At 57.9% G+C, this 425-nt stretch overlaps 1 protein-coding gene across 1 annotated transcript in view; it reads left to right on the plus strand.

Moving 5' to 3' along the window:
- Positions 1–20: 20 nt before the first annotated feature.
- SEZ6L2 (seizure related 6 homolog like 2) overlaps positions 21–425 on the plus strand; it is a 39,728-nt gene continuing 39,323 nt past the window's right edge. The window contains exon 1 of the mRNA XM_018559141.1: positions 21–312. Within this exon, the coding sequence (XP_018414643.1) occupies positions 249–312 (64 nt within the window). The 5' untranslated portion in view covers positions 21–248. The remainder of the gene's footprint in view (positions 313–425) is intronic.

The following is a 425-nucleotide window of genomic DNA, read 5'->3' on the forward strand; positions in this document are numbered from 1 at the left end:
CCCCCCCTCGGTGTCCTCCTCATGCCCCCCCCCCCCCAAGAGGGGACAGGAAAGGGAGGGGAGGGGGGCTTCATCTCGTAGGTGGGAGAAGGTTGCACCTTTCCCATAAGACACAAGGCGGTGGATGTGGCTGTGATCGTCTCAGCATCCTTCGTCAGCTGGGGCTCCGGTCTCCCTGGATACGCAGCATCCCTCGCGCACACACACACACGCCGCAAGCCCTGCCTGGGGTAAATCTGGAGGGCAGGATGTCTGGTGTCAGCCCCGTCTCCCGGATTCTCTCCTCTCTGCTTCTCCTGGCTACCGTACAAGGTGAGAGCGTCGGTTTTGCTGCAATGCTTCATGTATGTGGGTGCAGAGCCTGCGTTCCTATCTCCATCCCTACATCGCACATGCACGCATTCATCTAAAAAAAAAATATATAT

This window comes from Nanorana parkeri, unplaced genomic scaffold, assembly GCF_000935625.1.
Source record: "Nanorana parkeri isolate BGI_ZX_2015 unplaced genomic scaffold, ASM93562v1 scaffold379, whole genome shotgun sequence".
In the NCBI taxonomy this organism is placed as follows: Eukaryota; Metazoa; Chordata; class Amphibia; order Anura; family Dicroglossidae; genus Nanorana; species Nanorana parkeri.